The sequence below is a fragment of the Camelus dromedarius genome, chromosome 21 (genome assembly GCF_036321535.1).
Source record: "Camelus dromedarius isolate mCamDro1 chromosome 21, mCamDro1.pat, whole genome shotgun sequence".
NCBI classification, from domain to species: domain Eukaryota; kingdom Metazoa; phylum Chordata; class Mammalia; order Artiodactyla; family Camelidae; genus Camelus; species Camelus dromedarius.
In genome coordinates this window covers 28,259,147-28,286,102 of record NC_087456.1, presented here as the reverse complement: position 1 = coordinate 28,286,102, position 26,956 = coordinate 28,259,147, and the positions used below count along the sequence as shown (strand labels likewise).

The following is a 26,956-nucleotide window of genomic DNA, read 5'->3' as shown; positions in this document are numbered from 1 at the left end:
AGTATAAGCCATGACTATGTCAAGTGCTTGACATGTGTTTTCTAATTAAATTAACTCACCTAATTTGATGATCTCTAAAGTCTTAGGTTTCTTACGTGATTTGCAGAGTCTTTAATCACGCCTTTAGCCCTTCCTTCCCTGAGCATTGACGTACCTTCTGGATGTTTCCCAATGCTATTTTTTCACAGAAGGATCTTTGTGCTTCTCAGGGCACCACAGGGCAATTGAGAACAGATGGAGAAGAAAGAAGGAGCGAGGGGAAGAAAGAGCAAGGGCATCAAGGTATAGTATTATTTTTTAAAAAATAAACCGGTCAAAGTACTGCTACTCACCACTGTCTGGGCCCCGCTGGTGTCGCTGGAGAACAGTCTGTAGAGACTGACGATCCCGTTGGGCTTCCGGGGGGCACTGATGTCGGCCACTGCGTGGGTGGGAGAGACGGCATGGAACTTGGGGGCCCCGAGACCTTCTGGCGGGGCAGGCCCGGTTCTACACCGCGTCCAGCGGCTGGGGGCTTTTCCTGCTGAATTCACAGCCCAGACCTCCAAAGAGAAATCAATGAGACCAGTCAAAAGCAAGATAACCTCAGGCTGCAAACAAGTTGCCAACTCAGAGCCGCCAAGCACAAGCTGGTCTTACAACTTTGTTTTCCTTTGGTGGGGGCAGGTAATTAGGTTTAATTGTTTATTTATTTTTAACAGAGGTGCTGGGGATTGAACCCAGGACCTCGTGCATGCTAAGCACACGCTCTACCATTGAGCTGTACCCTCCCTCCTGGTCTTGCAACTTTGTAATCACAAAGGAGGGCAGGTCCTCCCTCTTCCTTGCCTTTGACCACCGGACCACTGAGGAGGCTGACTGGAGCCCCAGTTTTGCGACGGGCTGGGCTGATTAAAGCCTAATTGGAAACTGCTCGTCTCTGTGCTGGGCACCGAGCGATTCTGTCAACTTCTGCATACTGCATGGATCTGCAGACTCCATAAAACTCAGCAATTCTTAAACCCCGTCCCCATCAAATCTGCATGAAAATTAAATCTTCCTTTCATTAAGGAGGGAATAAACATATGGAAGGATGTATAATCTTATTTATCAAAGACCATTTGTATAATTAAACACGAATATCCTAAAAGGTTGCCTTAGGTCATCATTTGCATGAGTAAGTAATTTGTAGGGTGTCAGGTACAATAGACAGAGGAGATGGATGTGTGAGTGTGTAGGGTTAAATTAGACCCAATAACAGCCAGCTACACAGTGATCAATCAGGATGATAGATCTAAATGGCAATCCAAGCAGACTGTCTGCATGTTTAGGAGTGGGAGTCCTCCTTAGTAAGCTTTCGTGCTGTGTGAATCTAACTTCAGGAAATTTTCTCCTCACTTAGTGTCTTTGTGTGTGTGTGTATATATATATATACAAATATTATAATATACACAATATATAGTATATACAATACTTATATATAAATATTAATATATTCATTTTTATAAATAAATATTACAGAGATTTTCAGTAGTTAGACCAACTCCTATCAGTGTTTCCATACTTCTTTTGGGGTAGATTTCTTTGTAAAAGTAAAATTTCTGATGTTGAATTGCTCTTGGATTGCTGTCAAATGCCAACCTCCAGCCTCTTGCTGATAGGATTGCCAGAAGCATCCCCCACCCTTTTTCTTTTTTCAGTTTTACTGAGAAATAATTGACATACATGCCTCATTCTAAAAAGAAGTAACTAACCTACTTACATAGCAGGAACTGCTCTTTTTAGAGCTCTGATACATTTCTCTCATCGTTTGCATAATAGTCACTCACATTTGTATAAATTCTGTACTTTACAAAGCACTTTAACACATGTTAGCTGACTTAGTCCTCACATCACCACCTTGTGGGGTGGCTGAAGAAGGTATTATCAGCCCCTCTTACAGATGAGGAAGTCGAAGCTCTGAAATGTCACTCTCTTGTCCAAGGTGACAGGAGTCACAAAAGCTGAAACTAGAATTCTGCTCACCAGTGAACACTTCCATCGCTCTTTCCAGTAAACTGTGCTTTTGATTTTTGTGTCATCCATACGGATAAAAAATAAGAGACTCAGGATCATGAATATTAAGTGACTCGTGTGTAGACAATTACCTGCAGTTCTGGATCAGGTAAAGTCTCTTAGCTTGTGAGAGTAAATAGACATGGCCAGGTCGTCTCAAGTGATGGAGGTTTACTTTGATAGGCACAGGGAGGCAAGGAGCAAGAAACTGTCTTAACAATGGGAGAGCCAGGCTCCCTGGAAACCAGGGTCCAGGGCAGAGCAGAACTGCGGCTGCTCTTAGCATCTCTTCCGAAATGGCCAAGGCCAGTCTTGCAACAGGGTACGGGGAGCTGCAGGGGGTGGCTGGTGAAGAGGCCAGGTTTCAGGGCTGATGTGAAAGAGTCCTGGACCCCTCAGTCTGCTCCACACTGACCTCTTTTACTGCAAGTATCTTTTCAGGGGGAGTAGGGGGACATTTTTGATCACACAGTGATGGCAAAGTCTGAAAAGGAGATATTCTTGAGAAAGGGATACAAAATAAGGTACACAAATTGGTATCAAATGCTTTGCCATGAGTAGGGCTTTGGTGATTTAAGGGCACATAGAATTTTAGTGGGGGCCACAATGGATGGAGAAGAAAACAAGGAGGAAAGTGCAACTAGGTGTGATAAAATAAAAATTAGCAAGTTGCCAGTTAATTACTAAGCACCGAATACTAGCAATAGCAAGGCTTTTTAATGCTGGTGTTGGCAGACAGGACTGAACCTCATGCTTTTCTGCATTACATGAGCTTTTACTGGGTGGAGTCCTATTTCCAAAATTCAATTTAATCCATGGTAATCTAAAACACTTGAGTCTCAATAATATAATGTCTTGCTGTATTTCTTTAGAAATATTCTCTCCTAGAAACCAGACAATACAGAATTCCCCACCAGTAACCGGGAATGTAGGTGGGGTCTAGTGTCTTTTGTCTTTGACAGGAGACCTTCATAATACAGTGCTTTTTTTCCCCGAGCCTTTCTTTTTAGTATTCAATCAATTTGAGATCAAAATAGCATTCATATAAATCAACATGCTTATGCAAAGCAGGAGCAGCCTATTTACATGAGCTCTTCTGCAAATGAAAGCAGTTACAATGAAGAGAAAGCCGTGGTCCTACAGCATTATGGATCTGATAAAACTCGCACCACAAGGCAGGCTCTTAGACCAAATCACCAGCAGACAAGTAAAAAAAAAAGACACCACCAATGATATTCTCTAAGTCCTTTATCCAAAAGTCCTTGTGGATTTTTGTCTACGCCCAGCTAAACAAGAGAGAAAGGAAGTGACGTATAGTTTGAGGTTCAGGATAAAAAATACTAACAGATTATGCTTATGATTTATTTCTTCTGAGAAACCACGGTCCCAAGACTTGGGTCCATGGTTTATATGGTGGAGAAAGAAAAAGCAGAGCTCTTGCATGGGAAAATCTGAGTAACATGCCCTGATCTTTTATTTTTAATGAACCCATATAAAAATCGAGAAATGAAATATCTTGAGAAGAGACACAGGGTGGCCCACTTAGTGTATCTCTACGTGTTCTATCTGTCTATCTTCTACCACCTACCTGTTACCTAACTGATAAGCCAATGCAACTGGTTTGTAACCCAAGAGTCCTTCACATGACTATTGACTATGTCAACAGTGTGTGAGCTACTCACAGAAAAGAAGGGACATTTTAAGAGTCGGGAACAAAAGTACAGCTTATGAATTCTGTGGCCAAGAGAAAAAAGAGTAAGGATACTTTTCATCTTTTGTTCATTCAGAATATCCTCATGCCCACAGTATCCAGTTGAACTGAACATATTTATTCTTTTATAATAAAAAAAATTAAAGGTGATTAAAATTTCCACTGAAGTAACTTATTATTTGGATTTAATGAACACTTGTACATGTGTGTGTACAGACAGACACACACACACATTATAACTATAAGTGTTAGGAACTTCGCAGTGCAGAGCTGTTAAAAATGAGATCATACTAGGACTAGCCGAATTGGAGTGCTCTCCTCTCTAAAGTTTCGGTTGAAACCATGAAAGGAGGTACAATGTAAGAAGATGTCACAGAAAACACAGATTAACTATTTGAATAAATTAAAAATAACTAAAATGATCTAACCACAAATTCTATAATTGAGTAGTGAAAAATAAATTAATATGTTTCAATTTATTTTCAATGTAATTTTTGTTATCTAACTAGTGACTATTACAATCTTTATGCTGTTGTCCATTAAAAAATAAAATTATTCTTTTATTTACCCTCTGCCTACCTCCCCAGCCCCCTGGACTAATCACTGTATTTTGCTTTAAAAAGTTTTAATTACAAGAAATGTCAACATCTGTGACCAAGCTGTCCAAATCTCATTGCTGTGGAAACAATGGGTTCAATTGTTTGTCCTGTGTCCTTTCTAACTGCCTCTTAGAAGTCCTCCTTCAGAGGGGTCTTTGTCAAAATGTGTGTCTTGGCTACGATCATCAAAATCATTTTGGGTTCCCAGAACAGAGTGTCTGGTGAAAAGATCTTGGAACCTGCCTTTTAAACACATTTCCAAGTGATTCTTCTGCCCAGTCTTGTTATTCGCTACAGAACCAGGTACAGAAATCTAGGCACCAGACATTTTTTTTAAGTTCTACTCACGTGATGTCTCTTTAGGGTTGCACTTTGCATGACTTTTGTCATTGCCTTCAGTCATTCAAATAAGCACAAAGCACGTATCTGTTTGAGTATGTTACAGCTGCAATAGTCATCACCGAGTTCATCACCGTGGCCACGGTTCCAAACAAAACCAGAGTGCACTGGCCTTGGAAGAACCACCTCTTGCTGCCTCGTTTTCATTCCAGGTGCAAATTTCTTGAAACACCAATATTTCTGGAACTTGTTGGGTCTGTTTTTTTCCTTGCAGCCCAGATGAATGTTATTAATTATTCAAAATGCTCTTCATTCCTCTCACCCAAACTTTCTCCTAATTTTATTCCCAAAGGAAAGCAAGGATTCACGAACAGAAGCATTTGTAATAAGTTTTGTAAAAGAGAATGAGAAGGAACCATGACTCGGCTGAGGATGGGAAAAGGGGAGATGTGTCAGATATTCTCCACATAGAGTGGCGGCCCACTGGGTGCTTACCTTACTGGACTAGTTATTCTTTTTCTGTTTCTTTTTTTGTCAGTGGAGGTCCTGGGAACTGAACCCAGGACCTTGTGCATGCTAAGCACACATTCTACCACAGACCTCTACCTGCCCCCCTCCCAGAGCTACTTATTCTTTACTGCAATTTCCACACTTAACTAACTATAAAGTAGTTTTCATTTTAATGCTTTGTCTCACTCAGTGGCTCGTAAGTTTCTGAAACAGCATTTCCTAGGACTGATGTTTTCCAAGTGCAGTCTTAGTGCAAAGAGAAACTTTTGCTGTAAATTTTTAGGTTTACTGATGTGTTTTTCCTTTATCATATCATAAAAAATCTCCTTACTTGTAAAAATATTTTATGATTCTTTTGGCCGAGGAAATGCCACGTCTCGATAAGACCAGGAGAACATACCTGGTGATGCCTTCTGTACTGTCAGCATCCAGCTGATGTCTGCTTGGTCCTGTATTTGCAATCATTTTCCATACAGAAAAGAACCACAGGCATAACCAAACTTAGCCAGCGATCTTTCACAAAAACGCTCTAATCTGTTGGCTCCTAGTGTAAGTGATGGTGGCTGTCCTTGTCCTTGGAGTGATTTGAGATTTTGCTCTTTTTTTTTTCCCCAGGCTGTTTATTATAAATTGTAGTATAACTGTTATTCTCAGAGGACTGACATGGGGAGGGTTTTTTTTCAGTTTTCTGTAACTTCTGTGACTTGCTATAACATCCTTCTGGTGGAATAATGACAGTTTTTGATAAAACAAAAATATTTCAACAATATTGTTTTATATCCAGCAGTGCTAGGGAGGCAACATCATTGTTTATAAAAAACCAGGGAATGTGAATATATTTTCATGACAATTCACATCAGAAATAGACAAAAATCTGACATGAACAGCCATGCCAGTAATTAATAAGAAGAGTAAATAGGTTGCATGTTAACAGGCAAACAATTAAATTATTTGTTTCCTAGGGGCATGTAATGAGATTGTTATCACATTCCCAGGAGAGAGACAAATAGATATTAAAAAGGTCTTTCCGATACCTGTATTGGCTAAGGCCAACAGCTAATTCAATAGATTCGATCAAAATCACCTCTTCTTTCACGGCTCCTGATTTATGACTTTGGCTGTAGGGAGTCATCACTCATTGCAGTTTGCTCCCCAGCGCTCATAAATTATGCCTCATAAATAAAAAGATACAATCAAGGAAATCATATCAATTCATCCACAACCTTGGAGTCTATTTTCCCGTGGCTCTTGGGCTAAAGCTTCTTTAAAAGGGTAGCTTCTCGTGGGTTTTGAATATGTTCAAAGAGCAACATGGCAAAATGGGCTTCGCCAGAACTGTGGTTAGGAGAGACTCACGGCTAAAAAGAGGAGGCAATAAATCTCAAATGATGTGATAACAAATTTTATTTTTTTTTAATTTCGTGAACAGTCCTGCAGGCTGCAGTCGTAAAGGAATAATTTGCAGAAAAGCTCTGTGTAGCGGTCTAACTATCTACCTATCTGACTTTCTTTCATCATCAAATGGACTTTCTTCAGCATCTCTGTTTGTATGGTGCTTTGCAGGGTCCATTCTAGTTACGCTTTTACAGATACGGTCCTTGCATACCAGGCTCCTTTAATCTAAAACGCTTTGGATCAGGCAAGATGAAACATGATTTTAATTGAATTCTGGGACCCAGGGGAAGAAGGGAACAGCAGAACATTGTCTTCCTTTCTACTGGCACTTTGGAAATTCAGAGCTGTGAAGCTAGTAAAGAGATTACAAGACATTCTCCTTGCCAGAAAGGGTGCCTTCCGTCACTCCTGCTTAGCACCCAGCCTCGCCCTTCAGAGGCGCTCGATAAACATGAATGGCTCTCTTCTGAAATACGAGGAAGGGAAAACTGGCTTCAGGATCACTGGGAAATACTGAGATTAGCTTCCATTTGATGTTCACAATGATAATGAAAATTTGAAATTGATCACATACTTGCCCAGGGAGTTTGTGGAACCCTGCATGGAAAGGCTGTTTCTGCAGAGAATAGCCCCAAAGTGAAGTGATGGAAATGACCACAGTCATCACGGCACTTGTACCGGCTGCCACTTACCACACTTAAAACAATAGTACATGTTATGCAGAGGCAAATACTATTCAAATACTTTCCATACCACTCTAAACATGTGTAAACACACTTGAATTCCATTATGTTAACTAAAATAATAACTACACCCTACAAATATAACATCGGAAACATATCCTTTCTCCACAATTAGTTGCTAGAGTAAGCTAAGCTCACAATCACCAATTATGACTAACATCTCTAGAAATGATAGCATAGCTAACCAGGTCAGATTATTATTTATCATCCATTAATTTGACAGACTCCGATGGAGCCCCTCTGTGTGCCAGACACTACTCTACGAGCGGGGATACAACAGTCAACAAGACTGGAGTTAACACCCTAGTAGGGAGAGGCAGTCAGTGAACACAGAACAAAAAGGTAATGATCTGTGCTGGAAAGGAAACAACTTAAGCAGTGCATACACTATACAACACAGAATGATGTAGCAGAGAATGGGTGAACTGTTCAGGATGCATTCTCAGGAGGTAATAATCAAGCTGGGATATTAATGGCAAGAAGAAGGACACCAGACAAAGATCTGGGGAAGAACATTCTGGGCAAAGAAAAAGCAAGTGCAAAGGCCCTGAGGCTGGATTCTTGGATTTTCAAAAAGGCTGGTGCGGCTGAACTTGGAGAGTAAAGTTCAGAGAGTGATGAGATGAGGACAGAGGTGGACAAAAGTCAGACCAGGAAAGACCTCATGGAACCAGAAAGAAGCCTGCATTTTATGGAAGGCCAAGAGGAGTCGGGGTGGTGGTGGGCTGTTTCCCATTAAGGGAGGGACTTTATTTACATTATACAAGGATAACTAGATATTGAATAATTTCTATATATTTCTATCTTAAATTTTAATTTTACACATACAAGACCGTCTCCCGGCTTTTAAATTAACTTACTTAAAGTTCACAGCAACCCTATAAGGTGGGTCTTTTCATTCCAATTTTATAGGTGAGGAAACTGAGGCTTAGAGAGTAAATTACTGGCCAAGGATACAGGGCCAATAAACCACGTAGCCCAGATTACAACCTAAGTCAGTTTATCTTGGCAGGGTCAGGAGTTCATGCTCCTATTGCGGGGGGACTGGATTTGGGGCAGAACATCTGGACCTGAGTTCTAACTCTTGCCATTTTCTGACTAGGTAACTTGCTCTATCATTTAGTTTTCTGATGATACAGAAGAAATAATTATCTACCTTGCAAGGCTATTCTGAGATTTATGTGCAATAAAATTGCTATAAATTTTGAGGGATGGGGTGGTGGATAAGTACATTTATAAATATTTTATTAAAATTTTGAAAGCCCCAGAGTTGTACACAAATGCAGTTTGGAGCCACCAGAGGGTGAATTTAAGAACACAGTCTTTGGAACCTGAATTTCAAGGTTCAAATTTGAGTTCTTCTGCTCACCAGCTGTATTCTTGGGTATGTTAACCAGTCTCGCAGTGCCTCGGATTCCTAAGTGTTATTGTTCATAATAATCCTTATCTCAAATGATTATTATGAGTTAAAGCATGCGAAGTTTTTAACACAGTCCTTAGCACACAGCAAGCATTAAATAAAGAATGATGGTTATTATTATGTTATTTGTGTGGAAAGTCAGGAGAGAGTGACTTGACTGCTTGGGAGAGAAAGAGAGACTAAACAGCAATTCTATAACTCACTTCTGGGTCCATTTAGCTGTGATAAATCAACAACAGATTTGAAAACCCTCACAGCATCCTGAGGTTTGCCCACAGCTCTCTGTGTCTCTGTCTCCAGGTACTTCTCCACTCTAGAACTCAGAGTTAGAATAAATAAAGCCTGGCTTTTCCAAAATATTACTTCTACATCAAAATTTGTTGACTGGATGGCATCCTCTACATACCTTATTATTAACTAAAATTTCTCAAAAGCACCCCAAACTATGAGAAAAGGAAACAGTGGAGCAATTCAATGGATTCTTCAAAGAAAAGAAATCCATTTCCAGTTTCCATTGCAAATATGCCTTTGGGAGAGAACTGTACAATCTCCTAGACACTTACAGGCATCTTAGTCATGATCAGATAGATAAATCAATTTACAAGAGAAAACCTCGACCATCTTCTTAAAGATTTCAATTGAAGGCATCTGATTTACCTCAATATGTTAACGTTTTTGTTTCCACCTGTAGATTTGATTGCTTCCTATAGGCCAAGACATTTATTTAGAATTTAATGGAAACAAACCATTAGTCCAAGCAATCCCCCTAAAACCTTCAGATTTACTTAATGTTTTGTCAATAATCGTAGAGTGGCCAGCCGAAGCTTGCCAGGTGATCCCCTAGCTCAGAAAGAATTCTGCTGGGGAAGGTGCTGTCACAACTTGGGCAAGAAGCAGTGCCAGTCTGGGGTACAGGGCATGTGCTGGGCATTCTCCGTCTGTTCCCAAATCTGTTCTCTGCCCACCTCTGCTCTGCACCCACCAAAAGCTGGCTCTGCAGACTGCTTTACAAAAGAGGAAGAGAGTTTCAGCTTTCTCCTTCGCTCTCTCTGTGGCATCCCAGTTTGGCAAGGCTGTGCTCCTTCTCTATGGGCACGGCTTCTATAGGGCAGCCCCTCCCCACTGGCTACAGCGTTTGCTGGGTTCCAGGAGCTTCCTCTTCCCCTTGTCCCTTTAGGCCTAGAGGGAAATAGCTTCTGGCTACGGCTGTCCCTGGATGCCTCAACATCCTGCTGACTCCCTTCATCCCGTCCACACCTCTGTAAATAACCTTTTCATTAAATTCCCTTTAAATGCCCTTTAGAGCATGCTGCTTCCTGCTGAGATCCTGACTGAGGGAGGGGAGAACATTTTGAACCCTTACAAGGCACCAATAACAGTGTGTAGGCTGGGAGGGGCATCAGAGAATGCAGATTTAGAAGGGCATTTTTTGTGAGACTGAAGAAATGGAGAAATAGTGCCTCCTCATGTCTCTCATATCAAGGAACACCCCGTGCTCCTCAAGACCATCAGGCCAGGGAGTGGAATGAGCGTCCAGGGGAGTCTGGCTCCGAGACGGCGCTGTCCCTGAAGGTGAGGACGAGGTCTCTGCTTCTCCCGGGTCTGCTGCACCATCATTTGGATCATTCAGGTCTGTCCCTTCACAGCTGATGCTACCTTCCATGCATTTTTATGAATACATTGTCCATGGGGCTGTTTCTTTGTCTTATCAACTACACTTCAAGCCCCTGAGGGGGAGAGTCTGTGGTTTTTAGCCTCCTGCTCCAATCCTAGCAATTGGGTTTACACTTTGAACCTGGTGGGTGCATAATAATGACAAGTTATTAAATCCTCAACTTAAAGGGTCAAGGGAAATAAGTAAAACATGTCTCTCCTTTTCCTGGATGTTCTGGTAGGACCTAAGGCCCAGGTGACTTTGGGAAGCATTCACTTTTATAGCTACCTTGCTGAACAGGAATTGTTGTGAAGAGCCAGGAGAATGGGTTGGAAATTATACATTATTTACATTCAGTTGGAGAAAATTTGGTTGCACTGAATGTTTTACGTCCAGCAAACAAGCCTCTAACACAGAGACGGGGGGATCAACATGTGCTTCAGTGAATGGTTTTAGCATCCTCTTCCCCTTGAGGGGGAGAAGCCATCCATCCCACAGGCGGCGCAGTGATTGTAACGTAGAGATGGGGATTTAGGAATGGGGGCCTAGGAGCTGCCGCGAGAGACAGGAAAGAACAGGGACTTGCACCGGTGTGAATTAGGGCCTGCTGCCAAGTGTGCCCACACACTCACAGGCAGAAACGATCTCCTCTTGGCACAAAAGACCTGATGGCAAAACCGGACATGGTCCCTGGCCCAGTGGCAGAATTCAGATTTCCATTCACTGAAATGTCCTGATGGCCGTCAGGCTAAGTTGCAGTGCTCAGGCTCTAAAATTTTAGAATAAACACACTGCTGAGTCAGCCAGTATCAATAAATCATTTAAAACCTTGAGCTGCGGGAGTTGAGGGTGGAGTGGCTGGGATCTCGTGGGAGAAATGAACCAAACAAAAGCCTCAATGCTGGTCAGACATACATTCGTGGGATTAACATCTAATTAAATGCCAAGTCCAAAGCCAAACAGAAAACATGCTCAATAAATTTTCTTTAAATGTGATGTATAAAAACGCGTAGGGAAGGGAGGAGTTAAGGGTGAAAGGAACAGAAAACAAGCAATTTGAAGCAAATAGCCAGTCACAGAATTGCAGAATCAGACTACGACAGTTGGAAAGAAGCTTAGCCGTGGGAATGCGGGCAAGTCCTCCTGGGAGAGAAGCAGCGAGGACGAGGGAGGCCGAGGTGCCTCGTGGAAAGGGCATCACCCCTCAGAGCCAGCTGTGCTCCTGGCTGGAGATTTTTACACTCTAGCATTTTATTAATGATTCACTGTCAGAGACTTAAGGATTTTCTTTCTCTTTTTAAATTTTTTAAAAAAGACTTTTCTTAACTTGGCTTTTTTCCCTTCTTTTATTGAGTAGGGGGCTGAGGGTAGAGTGGGGAGGTGGCCCTACCATGTAGCGGGCATCCTGCTAGACACATAACATTTCTCAGTTCTCATAATATACCCCCCCTTTTTTTTTTAATGAGAAAGTGAGGCTATAGGAAATTAAGTAACTTGCCCAAAACTGTGTGATTTTTTTCACTCAGTTTCTTCACCTGGAAAACAGAATGGTTGTGAGCATCTAATGGGAAATGATCTATTTCACAGCAGCATGGCTGGTGTGTGCCGTGTGCCGGGGCAGCTCTTGGTTCTGGGTAAAAGTGTTCCCCACATACCCCTGAACCCCTGACTGTAGGAAGGGGTCCTATGAGCAGGCCTACTCAGTCACGGTCCTCTGTCCTCTTGGTCACAGGAAGATACACAGCTGTAGGATGTCGGGAAGAGACCTGTCCTTGGTTGACTTATGAATACAAAGAGAAGTTCTCTTTCAGCTCCGAGGTGGGAAGGCAATAATAATGATAGCTGCTATTATTATAATGGTTGAATAGTTTCTATGTATGAGGCACTGTCCTAAGCACATTCGCGTATCAACACATTTTATCCCAAAGCAAGCCCAGGAGTTGGGTGGTGCTCCCATCCACATTTTAAAGATAAGGAAACCAAAGCACAGAGGAAGTTTCAATCTATGAATGTCATTATTTTGAATTAAGAATTAATGCTTATCATTCCTAGATTATGTTTTAACTGTTTGATAGAATTTGTAAAAAGTGTTTATTTTCAGTGTTTCTTTAAATTTAAAATAAAGTTCATATTTAAAATGTTCCCCACCACCACCAAAAAAAAAAAAAAAGAAAAAGAAAAGGGAAAAGCTCTGTGCATTGAAAGAATTTCATTTAGTAAAGATGCATCTCATTTATGGATGAATCACACATTTATAGAGTTGTTTGAAAATCAGCTCTGGGTAAACTAAATTGTATCTGAAATTCACTGAAAAATGTTTGTTAATGGGACCCTGAGCTGCAGCGCTCTGCAAAGCCAGGCCATTCATCTGGGTGAAGTAGTTTAAAAAAAAAAATCCAAGTTTCTGTGATTTCTATTTCAAATCTTACTCCTTTTACTAAAGCTGATCCTTCAGAGTCAAATCCTTCAAAATCCCAGAATTCCAGAAGTTTTGTTGAAATGAATCAAACTACGAAAAAAAAAATCCCGTTGTAAATAATGATGAATGTTACTCTTCCCACCAAAAATCCAGGTCTCCCAAGTGAGAAACGAAACAGAATTAAACAACGAGAGCAAAAATCAAATGAAATTCACACTCCAGAGTTAAAAAAAAATTGATTGATGGAGACATGAGCTTAGCAGGTAATATAGTCTGTCCCCCTTTCCAGCTTCATACCAAAGCCATAAACAGGACTCAGATTCAGGAAAGCCATGGACAGACCAAGGTAGATAGGCTGGTCGTTAATTATCATCATGTAAATTAGGCGCTTGTGGGGAGCAGGCTGCACTTACTTAGGCAATCAGTTTACGATGGTTTAGGACTGTGATTCGCAACCCTGGCTGTGCATTAGAGTCACCTGGGGACCCCTTGAAATGCACTGATGCCTGGACCCACCCCAGAATCAGAACTACAGGGGGATGGGGAAAGGCTGTTAAAGTTCCCCAGGTGACCCTAATGTGCAGTCAGGGCTGAGGACCACTGATTCAGGAAATCAGTGCTTGAAAATCAGGCTTAAGTAGCATGGCAACAACGCTGCACCCTCTGGGACAGTATTTCTCAAAAAAGTAGGTTGTGAATCATCTAAGCTGCTTGTTAAAAAAAAAATGCAGATTTTGGGGAATCCCCACCCCACCCCTTGGTATCTGCACTTTGAAGCACTCTTTGGGCAATCCTTTTTGTACTATAAACACTGGGAGCCACTACCATTAGGGCGTTCAATATCGAGCTATTACTCAAAGAGCTTATACAACTCAATAAGAAAAAAACAAACAACTCAATCCAAAAATGGGTGGAAGAAGCTAAACAGACATTTCTCCAATGAAGACATAGAGACGGCCAGTAGGCACATGAAAAGATGCTCAGTATCACTAGTTATCAGAGGAATGCACAACAAAACTACAGTGAGGTAGCACGTCACACCAGTCAGAATGGTGTTAAAAAGTCCATAAACACTAAATGCTGGAGACGGTGTGGAGAAAAGGGAACCCTCTTACACTGTTGGGAATATAATTTTGTGCAGCCACTATGGAAAATGGTATGGAGGTTCCTTAAAGAACTAAAAGTAGAGATGCCATATGATCCAGCAATCCCACTTCTGGGCATATATCTGAAGAAAATCTAATTCAAAAAGATACATGCACCCCAGTGTTCACAGTAGCACGATTTACAATAGCCAAGATGTGGAAGCAACCTAAATGCCTATCGACAAATGACTGGATAAAGAAACTGTGGCAAAAAAGAGCAAAATAATGCCATTTGCAGCAGCATGGATGTGTCTAAAGATTATCATTATAAGTAAATCAGACAGAGAAAGATGAATATTGTATGATATCACTTATATGTGGGATCTAAAAAAATGGCACAAATGAACTTACTTACAAAACAGAAACAGACTCACAGACATAGAAACAAACTTATGGCTACCAAAAGGGAAAGTGGTGGGATTAACAGATACAAACTATATACAAAATAAACAAACAAGGTCCTACTGTATAGCACAGGGAACTCTATTCAATAGCTTGTAATAACCTATAATGGAAAAGAATATGAAAAAGAATATATATGTATAATTGAATCACTATGCTGTACACCTGAAGCTAACACAACATTGTAAATCAACTATATTTCAATTAAAAAAAATCACACCAATAGAATGTGCACAACTAGTTCTTACTTCACTTTGATTCAGAATGTGTACCTACATGTAGGATGGCTACTTTTTGAGTGTTCCTGAAAAGTTTCTGAAAAAGGAACTTAACTTGATTCAATCTATAGCATTTTCATATAAAACATAACTAGATACTCTTTCTAGAAAACTTCTTGGCTTTATCGAGAAATTGTTGACAAATAAAATGTATGACATTTTTTAAAAATTGAGATATTACTGAAAAACTTAGAAGGTGCTCATAAAATCACATCGCTTTTTCCTGCCTTCAGACTTGCTGGTTCCCAGGCTGGTTGTGTGAATTGTTGTGAGGTAGGCGACATTTGCCGGTCCTTGGCGTTAAGATCTTCTGTAGCCAGTGGTTCCCTCCTCTCTCAGTAAGAATCTCATTTCAGCTATTTCTTGACCCTCCCATCCATCAGAAGTTATCCACGCTCTATCCTTTTCCCCGGGTGCTATCGCTGGTCGTTGATGAATTAATTTAGACTAGAGAACGCTGTCCTGTTCTACCACATAACTAAATTTTGGAAGCTACCTTCCATGACTTAAAACCAGAAACGAAGACAACGATGTCTGGCCATGTAGAGGGGTGTGGGGATGGACACATGACCCCCTTAGGCACACCAGGTGGAAGCCACCTACCCAACCACAGATCATCACCACCTGCCTGATGAATAGGTTCACATTTCTGGGCAGTTTCTCAGTTCTTTGCTTTCATTCCATACAAATATATGGATTGCTTCAAAAATACACTCCTCTGCGGACGGGTCAAATCACAGACATGTTGGATGAACCCATGACTCTAGGACAATAAAGGTATTTTCTGAAAAAACAACTTGAAGATAAAGTAGCCCTCAGACAGGTTTGAGAGCAATCTGAATTCATCTCAAAGACAAAATGTTCTTTTGTTAAAGGGAAATCAATTTTTTTAGTACATTACTTCCTAAATGACTTCTGTAAGATAACTCGGGATCCATAAAGACTCAGCATTTACACAGGCTAAATAAATCCAATATTTTAGTTTATTTATTTTGGCATTTAATCTATATTTTTGAAAATAATTCCTGTAAGGACTGGATTTTGGGGCTGATAGGCTAGATTTTTTCTCTCTCTCTATCCTTATGCTGTAACAACATAGGATTAGCTACTAAATGCAATTTTGAGACCAGTTTGTTATGAAAATCAAATTAAATAATTTCGTTTGAATACAGTGAGTATGGAAGATGAAGACAATAATAACAGTTACAAAAGAGACAGTGGAGCCTGACGTCCTTAATTCATCTCCCCTCTGACATGTGGGTCCCCTGGTACCTGGCTGTCCTTAGCTTCTGGTGAGAGTACAGCTGTTGGCCTAACGGACACCCTCCTGGGCTCACACAGTTCCTCCTGCCCTTCCGCTGACCCTACCCCGGACTGTCCTGTGCAGTGAATCACTTCTCGGTCATCAAGGACTTTGTAGTTAATAGACATTGTTTAACAATCACTAGGACCAGGTGGCCTCTATGCTCTGTTAGTCCCCAAACAATGATGAAGACCTTTGCTGACATATTCCCGGTGAAAATAGATACCCTTTCAGAAATCCTGACTTAGGAACGCACGTCCTGTCTCCAGGCACCTACACCCAGACTCTAGATTAAGGATAAAATTGTCCCACTGGTTCCTTCGCAGGGCAGAGGGCAGCTACCAGTCTTCTGAATCACTGTCCACTCAACCCCACCCTGTAAGTTACCCTGTAATAAACTGAGCCATTTATTAGATGGAGGTTTTTCAGTCTCAAGGTACCTTCTCAGTTCGGTGGGTATTTTTCATTCCCTCCGTCCTCCAACAGCAAGACCCATGCTTGGAGTTTACCATTCCTTAGAAAACCGATGAAACATTATAGATCATGTGGCCAATTACTTAACCCAAGGACACAACATGATGCCAAGGAAGCTATCATCACTGGTTTGCTTTTAGTATCCGTGGGTCACTTAGTTTTGTCTAATTAGAGGCCAAAGATTTCCAGGGGCAAGAGCCATCAATCAATCAAGAGACCACCTCTAAGCGAAGGTGTAAGAGAAGGGGGCAAACAAGACCACTGCTCTCCGCCCTCGGATCAGCCCGCCTCCCATTATTGGAGGTGTACTGTTCCTTTCCTAAAGAAAACCTTTAAAAACTTTCACTACACAATGCTTCCATCTCCCATCTGAATCCTTATCTTTCTGTTAAGACAAGAACTGGGGTCTTTTCCCTTCCCCGTTCGGGGTAACAATTTGACTGCAAGCAAGAGAAACTGATTCTGACTTAGGCAAAAGAGTTTCTTGGGAGTACAGTCAACCCTCCTTATCTGTGGTTCTGCATCCACGGATTCAATCAACTATGGATCGAGAGTATTTGGGGGGAAAAAATTCCAGAAAGTTCCAAAAATCAAAACTTGAATTTGCTGCCTGCCTGCCACGATTTACATAGCCTTTACATTGTAACTATTTACATCACATTTATATTGTCTTAGGTATTATAAATAATTTAGAGATGAATTAAAGTATATGAGACGATGTGCACAGGTTACATACAAATACTACTCCATTTTTATACAAGGGACTTGAGCATTTGAGGATTTTGGTATCTGCAGGGGTCCTGGAACCAATCCCCCTTGGATACTGAGGGACAACTGTATATGAAATTAAAAGAACAGTTGGAGAAACTTGCTTGAAAATGACAGGGATAAGAAAAGCTTTGGAGTTGAAGTTAGAGATATTTTATCAGGACCTCTTAGCTCCCCCTTTTAAAATTGAGTTACTTTGCTGGCAAGTCTGCTCAGCCCCAGGCAAGCCTGAGGGGCTGAGCACGGCTCAGGTGCCCACCACTTGGCTAGGAGACAGCCTGACACGTTGACTGCCACTCGCACCAAGCCTGAGCCCAGGGTGGAGGAATTCTGCCCCCACAGGAACTGGGGCTGCTGTTACAAGAAGAATGCAAACGCACTCTGAAGGCAAAACAGAACAAACCTAACAGAAGTCTTCTGTAGATTTCAGAATACCTTCACAATATTTTTCTTAATTCCTGGCTTTTGGGGCATATGCAAGGCCCTCTTTTTCAGGCTGTCCTCCTACAAAACACGCACAGGTTGTTTGCTTTCCTCTAGACTTTTCTCAGCAGCCTGTGACTTTCTTGAGGACAGGGGCTGGAGATGCTTGCCATGAGATTTTATTTCCTCTTGGTACCATTAATGAGTCATTTTCAAAGCAATCTTTTCACAAGGAGTATTTCCGACCAAGGCAACACTGACAGACGGAAGCTTAAGGGTGGAAACCACTTCGTGAGTAAGGAATGCAAATGCTTCACCTGAAATCTGCGTAGGGATAACACGCACATGTCATGCAGACTAAGCACCACGAAAACGAAGGCGGCAAATGAACATGCCCTTCCCTCCCTCGTTAACCACTCACACCTCCTAAAAAGAATATTATTAAATTACTTAAGCTCCATATTTTTTTAAGTAGCTTTTCAAATTGCAAGCACTTCTCCCAGGCAGGCGCGGAGATGTGCACACCATCTCAGTGTGAGTTGTTGGTATACACATTTCTTACCTGGTACTCATACTCTGTGAAAGGCAGTAGTTCAGCATCCTTAAAAGAGGTCAAGCTTCCATTATAGGTTAGCACTGGACTTGATTTTCCAGTCTGAGTTGCTACTTGTCTTCTATACAATTCGTAATATAAAACTTTTCCATTTGGCTGGAGAGGTTCTGTCCACAAAAGGGAAACCGTGGGCTGGAAGCCCCCTGGAGCCATCTGCACCTCTAGGTGTGGAGAGGGCTGCTTCTGAGGTGCAGTCTCAGGGGTCTGGATAGATGTCCAGTCACTTGACCCACATCCCAGCCTGGTACAGGCTTGAATTCGAACTTCATACCTTCGGGACACAAGGCAGAAATGATTCATTATTGGCAAAATAGATTTTCATGGGAAGAATCTTTCAAAGACCAAGTGTTTTCTGAAAAAACAAAAAGATACGTTTATATTTATTCTTGTCTACAACGAATCCTTTTCAAGGACAACAGTCATATTTCCACGGAAATTTTAGAACATTTTCAATCCTCCTGGCTTTCCAAACTACAGCAAAGATTCTCACCTGTCTAGTAAGGGTGGACCGGATGCAACTCTTCCCTAAACAGGAATGTACAGAATCAATAACCTTTCAAGATTCTATCCAGCAGGAAGCTGGTATTCTGCAGAATGACTGGACACAGTGAGGAAGAATGCAGATCTTGGGAGTCTGCACCAGTTTTCCACAGCCCTGGGCTCCTCCTCCCTCTGTAGCTGGAGCTAAATGATTCCTCAGGAGTGTTTCCAGGTCAGGAAGGAACATCACGGAGTTAAGGTCTCTGTGGTAATAAATCCCCTCACCTGATACCTGACATCTTAAAACAGGCTCCCTAACACCACACAGAGACCTTCTGGGGCCAAAGTTTACCCAGCCACACACCAGATTATCAATCACGGAGACACCTTATCACCATCCAGTTAAGCTCAACCAATCAATTACGTTTTTCCTCAAAGCTGGTCTCCTGCCACTCGGAAAGGTCTATTTACATAGCTGGGATGTTTCCATTCCAACAGAAGGGGCTTTTGTTAGTCTTAAGTGCCTATGGCTGCAAATAATTCCTTCCCCCTCTTTCCCATGCCCCACTGACTTTATGACACCCCTAATTTCCCCCCAAGCTCTGGCCACCACCTACCTTTCGCCCTTTATTTCTTTCGGTTCCAGCCTTTCCCTCTTCAATTTTCTGCTTTCCTTCCTGCAGATAATCACTGCCTTCTGTTCTCTGACTTGCTTTCTTTCTGTTTCCCCTCTCCCTTTCTCCCTTTGGGGGCCTCTCATTCCCCTTTTCTGCTGCTCCTTCTCTCCCGCTCCTCTGATGCCTGCTTCATCTCCACCGTGATGGGGCTACCAGCTGTGACTGGCAGCTCTGACTTCTAAGCGATTCTGAGAAGTCAGTTTAGATCTTCCACATATGGATTATTTGTTTTCAGGATTATCTGTGGCAGTTTTAAAATTCTGGGTCAGATTCTTTCTGTTTCTTAGTGTATTCCCAGGATCTCTTTTCCAACTAATCAGCTGGCGGTACCCCAAGGAGAACACACGAATTTGCAGTCTTCAATAAACATCAATCCACTGGAAGGACCCCAAACGACACGAATCCCAACTTCATATAGAAGTGACATTCTGTTTTAAGTCATTAATGTCACTTACGTCTTCAATTAAAGTGGACAGGCAAGAGACATCTTGTTGCCTTAAATAGCATGGCTACGTTTCTCAGAAAAATCAGACTTTCTTTTTTCAGCCTGAGAGAAGTGCCCTTTTCACATCTGGAAACCTTTTCTTCCCTAGAAATCCTTCTGAATACGAGTTTCAGAGGGGAGCAAACTGATTATGATCTTTAAAACTTGCAGGGACCAGTCAGGTAAAGAGGAAGCCAGTATAAAATGTATAGCTTTGCAGCTAATGTGGTCCTTTTTTATGCCTTGAATCAGAGTAAGATAAAAGCCAACTCACACAGCATGTGGAGTAGCTAAGGAAGATACCTGTGGAAGTTTTAATTACTGTTTAATATTTCATGCGAACCTAAATAATTGTCCTGAGTAGATGCACAGAAGACCGTGAATGTTGCACTGAAACAGCACTATGTATCAGAGATAATTACCGGAGGGATCTGATCCACACGTCAGTAGACTACAGTAACAGCTGAATCTTACCGACGGTGGTTGGAAATCAACACCCTCCCAGCCTTTAATTTTTTTAAGTGGTTCTGTTCATTTTACTAAATTTTAAGCATAATATGACTTTTATTACTCTTCTCTCTGGGGATTTTAAGTTACTTAAAATGTGATGGGGAAAAATGCCAAGCTATTCTTTAAGCTATAGGAAGAGGGCTGCTGGTCAGATTCTTCTGTGTGGAAACATCCGTGCTCATCAGACAGCACAGAGGGGACCGCTGAGAAAACATGAGCTGGCAAGGTGGCACCGTCCCGAGAAACCACGAGATCAGAGCTGGGGGGACCATGAGGGTGGGGCAAATGGAATCAGAGGTGCCTCATTAACCCTGGAAGAGGTGCTGGATTCAGTAAGAAAGACTCTCCCTGGAACAAACTTTGGATCAGCCCAGCTCTGGCTGGCAATAGCTCTCACTGACTGGCACTTTTCTCCTTCTTTAACATAATACCTCCTTTTCCTCCCAGCCTAGGTCAGATAGCACGACTAGGGTTCTCAGACCTGTCCAGGTGCTGTCTTGTTTCCAGGAGAAACCAGACTCAGGGAAGTGGCCCCAACCTCCTTGCTACTTGTTCCAGACATCGTGATAAATCGCAAACGTTTGTAAGAAAACTGACTCTCAAAACATCACCTGCAAGAATTTTGCTCTCCAGGAGTTATGCAAGCAGGTTTTGGCTGGATGAGGATGTGGTTAGTCCACTTGGAAGGCTAAAGGGATGGGGGCTGGGGACACTACTTATCCTGCTACTCGAGTCTTCCTTGGAACTGACTGCGGGCTCACTCAACAGAAAGGGCAGTGGCCGGTTCTCAGTAAACCCAGCGTCAGCTACCTACCTGTGAAACGGCTTCAGCTGGTTTACCGTCAACGACCGTGTGCCAAAAGAATTATGAGTTGTGTTTATGTGTATGGCTTTTGTTTCTCGTTCAAACAGCTCACGGATAAAGGAGGTATAGTTGACGATATGACCATTTGTCCTGACTGGAGGGTCCCAGGTCACTAAGATCTCCTGGGGGCCCTTGGCCTGCAAATTTGGAGGTTCCATCCCTGAAGGTGCAGAGGGGCTGGTCCGATCTTTGACAAGTGGACTCAAAACACCCCCTTGGCTGTTGATGGCCATGACCGTGTAGCCATACTCCACGCCTGGGGTGAGAGTGAAGTCATGATAGCGAGTTTCCAGGCCGGTATACAAAAGGGCTCCATCCCTCCTAAGTTCATAACTTCTGATCTGGCCGTTGGGGGTTCTCGGCGGTTTCCAGGTGATTTCTATTGACTCTGAGCCTGTGACCTGCAGTTTCGGCGGGTCCATGTTCTGTGGTGCAGCCTCCATCGTCCAGGCGGAGTTTGCTGCGCTGGCTGTGCAGCCTCCGTTGGTACAGGCCACCAGGGAGAAATTATACTGTGTGTAGGGCTGCAGGTGGGAGACCAGCAGGGACAGGCTCTGTCCAGCCAGGTACTCCTCACCATCAAATCGAAGTAAATATTTAGTGATCTCTCCATTTTGAATGGATGGTGGCGACCAAGATACATTTATTTGAGTGGCACTGATGGTCCAGAGGGCTGGAGGGCTGACCCCTGCAGGGGCAGCCTCAAGGGTTGTGACGCTGCTGGGCCTGCTGGTGGAGCAGCCTCCCCTGGAGCAGGCTGTGATGGCGTAACTGTACAAGGAGAAAGGGAGCAGCTCTTCATCAGTGTAACTGAAAGTCATGGCATCAAAGCTGAAGGGATAGAGCACCCCGTCCCTGCGAAGCTTATAGGACTGGATGATGCCATTCGGCTTCTCTGGGGGCACCCAGGAAATCAGCAGTTTGGGGGGGCTTACAGATACCTGGGCTATCTCAGGTGGAGGGAGGCCCTCTGGAGGGGCCTGCCTTGTCTTCACTGCACTCCAAGAGCTGCAGGTCTGGCCGGCTGAATTCCAAGTGTGGATTTTATATTCACAGTGCACCCATGGCTGCAGACCTGTGTCGTTGTACAGAAACATTTTCCTCTCGGTATTATATTCTGTGAAAACAATTTTCTCATCGGCCTGGATTGTCTGATTTCCCCAAGCATTTCCCTCAAAGCATCTGCGCATCACTTCGTAGCGAATGATCTTTCCATTTGGGTTCACAGGCTCTGACCAGCTCAGCTCAACGCTGGTGGACCCCACAGACTGGATGGTGGGAGGCAGCTGAGACTGGGGAGCCGCTTCCTCCGTCCACAGGGGCTGGGGTGCAGAGTGCGCACAGCCGGCCCTGGTGCAGGCCTCCAGGGTCAGTGTGTAGAGGGTGAAGGGGTCCAGGCGCCGGAAGAGAAACTGACGCCTCAGGCCCGCGTACTCCAGGACGCCATCGCTGAAGACACTGTATGTCTGCAGGGAGGGGAGAAGCAAGGTGTGTGACTTCTTGGTGTAGGTGTCTCCTCCCTTTAACCTTTCCTGCCTCCTAGCCCTCATCTTGATGACTCTAACCAGAAGACATTTTCTGATATTAATTTGGGGAATATGATCTTTGCCTTTTCTCTTTTTTTAGGGTTGGCTATCACGTAAGCATGTATCTAAAAGCTAAGGGCTATTGAACCTGATTCTTGGACTTGAAGAGTGTTCATGGGGTCCCCTCCTATTTTTCTTTTATTAGAAGTGGGGAATAGTATTCAAGTCCCCTCTTTTATAGATAGTAAGTGCTCCTGATCTCAGCCTGAAGAGGCTAAATGGGGTCCGTCTACACTGTCCACCTCCCACAGCATTTACTGGGAAATGGAATGATAATGCTTCATCACTTGTACCAGGGTGCCAGGGCGGAAACCGTGTCCATGTCTGTGCGTAAGCACATGTGCACATACGTGTGTACAAATACATGTTATACGTGTGTACAGAAACATACATACAAACCGATGACTAGGAGAGGGCAAAAAGCACCATGTTTTCTTTTGCCAGCTTTGGAAGAACTGATCGTTTCTTGGGAGCAAAGTATTCTTTCATTCTGGGGAAAACCATTTGGACACTCCTGATGCAGATGCAGAGCAATTTTCCATCCCACACTATTCATTGTTCTTTGGGGAAGATGGGAAGTCATTTAATTGGAATCTAGCTGTTTTTGAATGGTGGTCTCCCCACTCTTTTCATGCTCCGATGCCCCTGAGAGACAGGATACTTTCCTGTAGGTGGTAGTGACCCTATGATGGTGCCTCTTAAGATGAAATGGACACACATCAGAGTCCCTTGGGAGGCAGGTCTTCCCACAGGTTCTTCCTGGGGAAGCTCGACTCTGATTGGACTGTTGATATACATTAATGTGATTGAAGATTAAATAGCCTAGACTTGGAAGTCTATTTGTGTTGGACTATTATATTTTGGTGTGATTTTCTTCTTGGGGTCCCTGGGCAAGATCACACCCCTGAGGGAAGGGGAACAGTGTATTTTCTGGAGAGAGCTTAGATTCCATAATCAATTTGAGCCTCAGTGACTCCCTGCCTCCCCCTCTAATCGTATTCACTTGGCAAATCTCTAACTAGTGTTAAATTCCACTCTCCTTCTGTACCATAACTTCTAACTGGGTTTGGAGAAAAACACTCAAATGTACTGACTGGTCTCACTTTAGATTTCTTACCAAAACTTCTTAATAGACGTTTACCAACTTGTCATCTTATTCTATTGTCCCATGTGCTTGCTGTCTCATTTTCCAAAGTGATGATTTCGTATCATCTCCTTTCCCCACTAACTGCCAACACCACCCTCCTTCCCTCACAGGTGGTTGTTGACATGATGGGACATTTGACTGAAGAAAGTGGAGGCCGTCAGAAAAGAATGTTCTCATGTTACACATGATTGCTGCCATGTGCATGTGAATCTGGACACACTATCTGCCTGCCTTCCTTTGGCCATGGATGAAGTGCCTCCCCCAACACTGAAGGCCACCTGAGCTCTGGGTGCTCCACCCCCTCCTCCTTCCTACAGATTTCACTCCTGGGGTTATTCTCATTCCCTCTTGCCTCATCAATTTATCCCCCTCTACGGGGTTATTTCCATTAGTGTTTAAATGAACTCTAGTCTCCTCCACTGATTTCTAAATAAAACTTCCTGACATCAGAGTCCCCCGCTCCTGCCCCATGTCACTGCTTTTCTCTCCATCTCCACTCCTTTAAAGAGCTGCTGTCTCATTCTCTCTGGTTTCCCATTTCACCACTTGATCTTCTTGTCACGACCACATGACCTCCTCCTCATTTCCACATCCAGGGTCACGTCTCCGTCGTCATTTTACTTTCTCTCTCAACGGCATTTGGCACATTTTCTCTTCCCTTTGGGAACATGCCTCTCATCTACTTTTCCTTCTACCTCCCTTGCCTGGCTGGGTCCTCTTCCTCCCCTTGACTGTAAATGTCTGTACTCCCCAGGGCTCGAGCCCAGCGCTCTTCACCTCCAGTTACGTCCTCTCTGTAGCTGGTCCCCTCCAGGCCCGTGGGTGTGAGTACCACCCATCTGCTAATGAATTCCATATATATATATAGAGAGACAGAGCTCCGTGAAGAACTTCCCCGAGAGTTCTAGATTTGTACCTCCAACTGCCTACTGGTCCCCTCAAACCTGTGCATCTTCCAGCCTTGCCTTCCCAGCCAGTGACTCAAGGCCCAAACCCAGAAGTCACTCTGAAGGACTCCTTTTCCTTCACGTGTCACATCCAGTCCATTAACAAATCTTGCCATCTCTACCTTCTGAGTAGGTCTCCCATCCTCCCATCCTGCTCTACCTTCACAACTCCCACTCGAATTCAAGCTACCATCACGTCTACCCTGAATTGTTCAACAGATTCCAAACTCCACAGGTCTCCTTATCCCATTTTCTACCAGAATGATTTTAAAAACACAAGTTTATCTATGCTCTTCTTTTGCCTAAACCCTTCAGTAGTTTTTTCATTGCACTCAGAATAAATTCCAAGCTCCTTATCAGAGCCCACAAGGTTGGCACAATCTGCTTCCTACCAAACCCTTGAATCTCTTCTAGTATCATCTTTCTCTCCGCACACCCCCCCAATACTTCAGCCACTTTGGCTCTCTTCCCTTCATGTGAGTACGCCAAGTTCATTCCTGGCTTCAGGCTCTGTGTTTGCTGTTCACTTTGTCTGGAATATTTTGCTCTCATATCTTCACATGACTGACTCTGTCTTGTCATTCAGGGCTCAGCTCAAATGTCAACTCAATTCAAGTGATCATCCATTCTAAAACAGCCCGAGCAGGCATAATTACATTATTCTGTTTGATTTTCTTTATAATGTTCATCACTCTCTGAAATTCTCCGGTTTATCTGTGTACTAGCTTTTTGTGCGCCTGTCTCTGTCTTGACCATTCATGTATTTGTACACACACATAAGGTCTGTGATGGCAAGAACTGGGCCCGTCTTGTTCACTCTTGGCACTTAGTAGAAGCTCAAAACAGTATTTGGTGAAATTGAAATGAAGATAAAAGGAGTAGGTATTTCTATTACCAATCATGCCCGGAAGAGGCAGACGCTGGGACGGGAAACACACACTCACAAAGAGCGGGGCTTTGATGGGTGTGAGAGCAGAAACTCTTTTTTTCTGATGGGGACCTTTGGACTGTGACTTGGATTTTAGGGCCAAGCATCCTAAGTTTCAGGCCTCCTGTCCCAGAGCGGGCAAAGTCTGTCTCTGTCACAGCGAGGGGGCTGGCAGAAAGCAGCTAGCTTCTGCTCCAGGTGGCGGGCCTGGAGGTAGGCAGAGAGGCATTCATTGTGCCAGGCAGCTGCAGGGAGGCCCACAAGGATGGCCTGGGCCTGTGAGCTCTAGTTACAGATCCAAGTCATTGCTGTAGGTAACTTCCTGTCCCCCTCCTCACAGGGTCTTCAGGGAAGCTTTAACCGAAGTCGCAGCTTACTCTTAACTGTTCTGTGTGGCATTAGTGGGGGAGTCTTTGCCACCTTGAGAGGGAGTTGTAAAGGAGAGACCGAGTGTCTCTAATAGCTGCAGGGTGTTCAGTCCTGGCCTGCAGAAGACAACTGATGAGGGCCTGGGTGGTGGCGCAGGGCCAGAGGGGACTAGAGGCTGAGGCAGTAACAGACAGACAGGTGCGTCACCACCATCCCTGGGGAAGAGCGCCAGAAGGGAGGTGAGGCTGATTTTCATGTGGGCGATGGTTCAGAGCATCAGAATGTGGGCTAATAAGGGAAACGCAGCCTCATTTGCGCTCCCAGACTGGCTGAAGCCTGGGCTGTATGTGTGGCATTAATAAGACTCCTCCTGATGGCTGTGTAGGGACGTCAGGGACTTAGCAGGCATGTGGGGCTTCCTGTTTCCTGCTGAGCGAGCTCCGTTCAAAGCGCAAATCAGGCAAAGTTTAAGCAAATAGCTGGGTGGGGTAAATCAGGAGGCAGGAAGAACACAGTCATTTAGAGTTTGGTTCTGGTGTGACTTCCTGGCTTCAGACCCCAGTTCCATCATGGCAGTGGGGGCTTGGGCGAGGATTCAGCCTTAAGTGCCCCGTGAGTGTTAGCGGTACCTACTGCGTAGGGTTGATGTGAGGATTAAATGAGATAATCCACAGAGAGCACTTAGCCAGTGTTGGGTTCTCAGGGAGCATCACACACGTGAGCTGGTTTTCTC

General features: G+C 43.5%; 1 protein-coding gene across 1 annotated transcript in view; it reads right to left on the bottom strand.

Annotated features, from left to right (window-relative positions):
* LOC105100345 (usherin) overlaps window positions 1–26,956 on the bottom strand; it is a 370,866-nt gene that overhangs the window by 2,936 nt on the left and 340,974 nt on the right. Inside the window, exons 40-42 of the mRNA XM_064477011.1 lie at window positions 21,196–22,712; window positions 18,180–18,501; window positions 333–542 (exon numbers count right to left, since the gene is read on the bottom strand). Coding sequence (XP_064333081.1) covers window positions 333–542; window positions 18,180–18,501; window positions 21,196–22,712 — 2,049 coding nt within the window. The remainder of the gene's footprint in view (window positions 1–332; window positions 543–18,179; window positions 18,502–21,195; window positions 22,713–26,956) is intronic.